General features: G+C 43.3%; 1 protein-coding gene across 1 annotated transcript; it reads left to right on the top strand.

Moving 5' to 3' along the window:
• The first annotated feature begins 920 nt into the window (after positions 1 to 920).
• TIFA (TRAF-interacting protein with forkhead-associated domain) lies at positions 921 to 1,484 on the top strand. The gene has a single exon (XM_008949450.1). It carries the CDS (start codon positions 921 to 923, stop codon positions 1,482 to 1,484), a length of 564 nt encoding a protein of 187 aa, XP_008947698.1.
• The last annotated feature ends 446 nt before the right edge of the window (positions 1,485 to 1,930 follow it).

Raw genomic sequence — 1,930 nt, 5'->3', positions numbered from 1 at the left:
TTCCCTAAGGTGTCTCAGATTTTATTTAACTGCACACCAGTTGCTTAGGCTTTAGAACAGAAATTATTTCATAAGCAAGCACCTTTGTGCTTGTGAGAAGCTTAAAAAACAAAGCCAAAACAAACCCCAACAAAAATTACTTATTTTTTGTGCCTAGTTAAGAACTTCTGCAGCAGATAGCTGGGATTTTCTGAGAGGCAGCAGGGAAATAGCCAGAGCTGGTGACAATTCCTCCTGGATGTCTCACTGTCATTCCATCTTTTTGCACTCATTTTACATACTATCAGATCAGTTGCTTCCACACACTGTATTTTGTTTCATACAAGAGGTAAATTCTGACTAAAAAGCACTTTATACACATTTGAAATATTAACTGCCTAGAGTCAGACTGCATTTGTGAGAGTAACTTGTCTGATACCTTCTAGTCCGGTGTCTACTCTGTAAATCAGAGCATGCAGGCCCAGGCAGTACTATGTAATTTCAAGTCCATAAAGTAACCCTTACTGTCACTGCTAAGTGAAATATTTCTACCAGAGATAAGTCTACCTGTGAGATCCTCACACAGAGCCAGTTGTGGCTGTTTCTCAGTTCTGAAGTGCTACGCAGGCACTGCCGCAGACACTAGACTGACTGCGGGGAGGAGCTCAGTGCAGAGCAGCCTGTCAGTTGGCTGTGGTCACTAAACGAGTCCTTGGGCAAGGGGTGGGAAGCAACAGTTGACATGGACTGAGTAGGTTCAGTTCCCACTCATTCCTTCCTGTGGTTTCATTACATTTACTGTCAGCCAGTTTGCTATAAATAATGAACAGCTACCATACAATTGCATATGAAGTATTTTAATGCCACACTGAAGCCAATTTTTTGGGTAATAACAGTGATTTCATGCTATGAATTTCTTTCTTGGTAGTTCTCATTGCATCATGACCTCTTTTGAAGAAGCTGAAACTGAAGAAACAGTAACCTGTCTCCACATGACCTTTTACCACCCTTGCCAAGAAGACAAGATGATGTTTCGGTGCCTGAATTTCTGTAAGCGGGAGCAGGTGAGGGCAGATGAAATGGCCAAGTTTGGCCGTGATTCTAACATCTGCCATTACAACTTAATGGATACTCGTGTGTCTCGGATTCAGTTTTCCTTACAGTTTTACAGGAAACTGAACAGCTCAGAATTTTGTTTTGAGATAAAGAACATGAGCAAGAAAACAAAACTGATTGTGGACCAAACAGAACTGGGTTACTTAAACAAAATCGACCTGCCATGGAAGTGCATAATTTCTTTTGGGGACTACCGGATCTTAACAGAGATTCAAGAAGGGGATTCCGTGGATTATTTTGAGACTTACTTACACCTGGCTGAAGTGCCAATCTTACAGGAAAGATGCCTGCCTTCCCTGCAGCCTGTGCCAGAGAACGGCTTTTCTTCTTCCTCGTTTCCTTCCCAAGGGAAAAGCCCCATCGAGATTGACGAAAACGAATCTTGCTAGCAGGGAGAAAGAGCCTGCATTGGACTTTAAACATTTGAAACTGCAGTTTCCAAAATTTAATGCTGTCATCTTGGTCAGCTGTGCTTGATGGTTCTCACCCTTGCACCTCTTACCTGCTGTTTTCAGCACAGATGCACCAGAACGTTCCGTTCAGCAGAAGCGGCTCCTGCCGCGGCCTTCACCGAGGTGCGCGTGCCTTCGGGCCACCGTTTGCCAGAGAAATGGGTGGGAGACAGAGGGCCACCCAAATCCATTGAGAACTGTGACCACATACCTTGAAGGTATATTTAACAGGCATTAATAGAGAGCATGCAGAGCAGTGTTTTAGCCCCAGCCTTGGTTATTAGCTAATTAGGGACATGTCTTGCTGCCTTAGTTATACTTTGTGCTTTGCTTTTTACATTAAATTCCACACAGTATTTTCAAGCCTAGGTTTTAACTTCCTA

This window comes from Merops nubicus, unplaced genomic scaffold (assembly GCF_000691845.1).
Source record: "Merops nubicus isolate BGI_N331 unplaced genomic scaffold, ASM69184v1 scaffold27070, whole genome shotgun sequence".
Lineage (NCBI taxonomy): Eukaryota > Metazoa > Chordata > Aves > Coraciiformes > Meropidae > Merops > Merops nubicus.
Note: the sequence above shows the minus strand (reverse complement) of the source record. Positions and strands in the feature narration are given on the sequence as shown.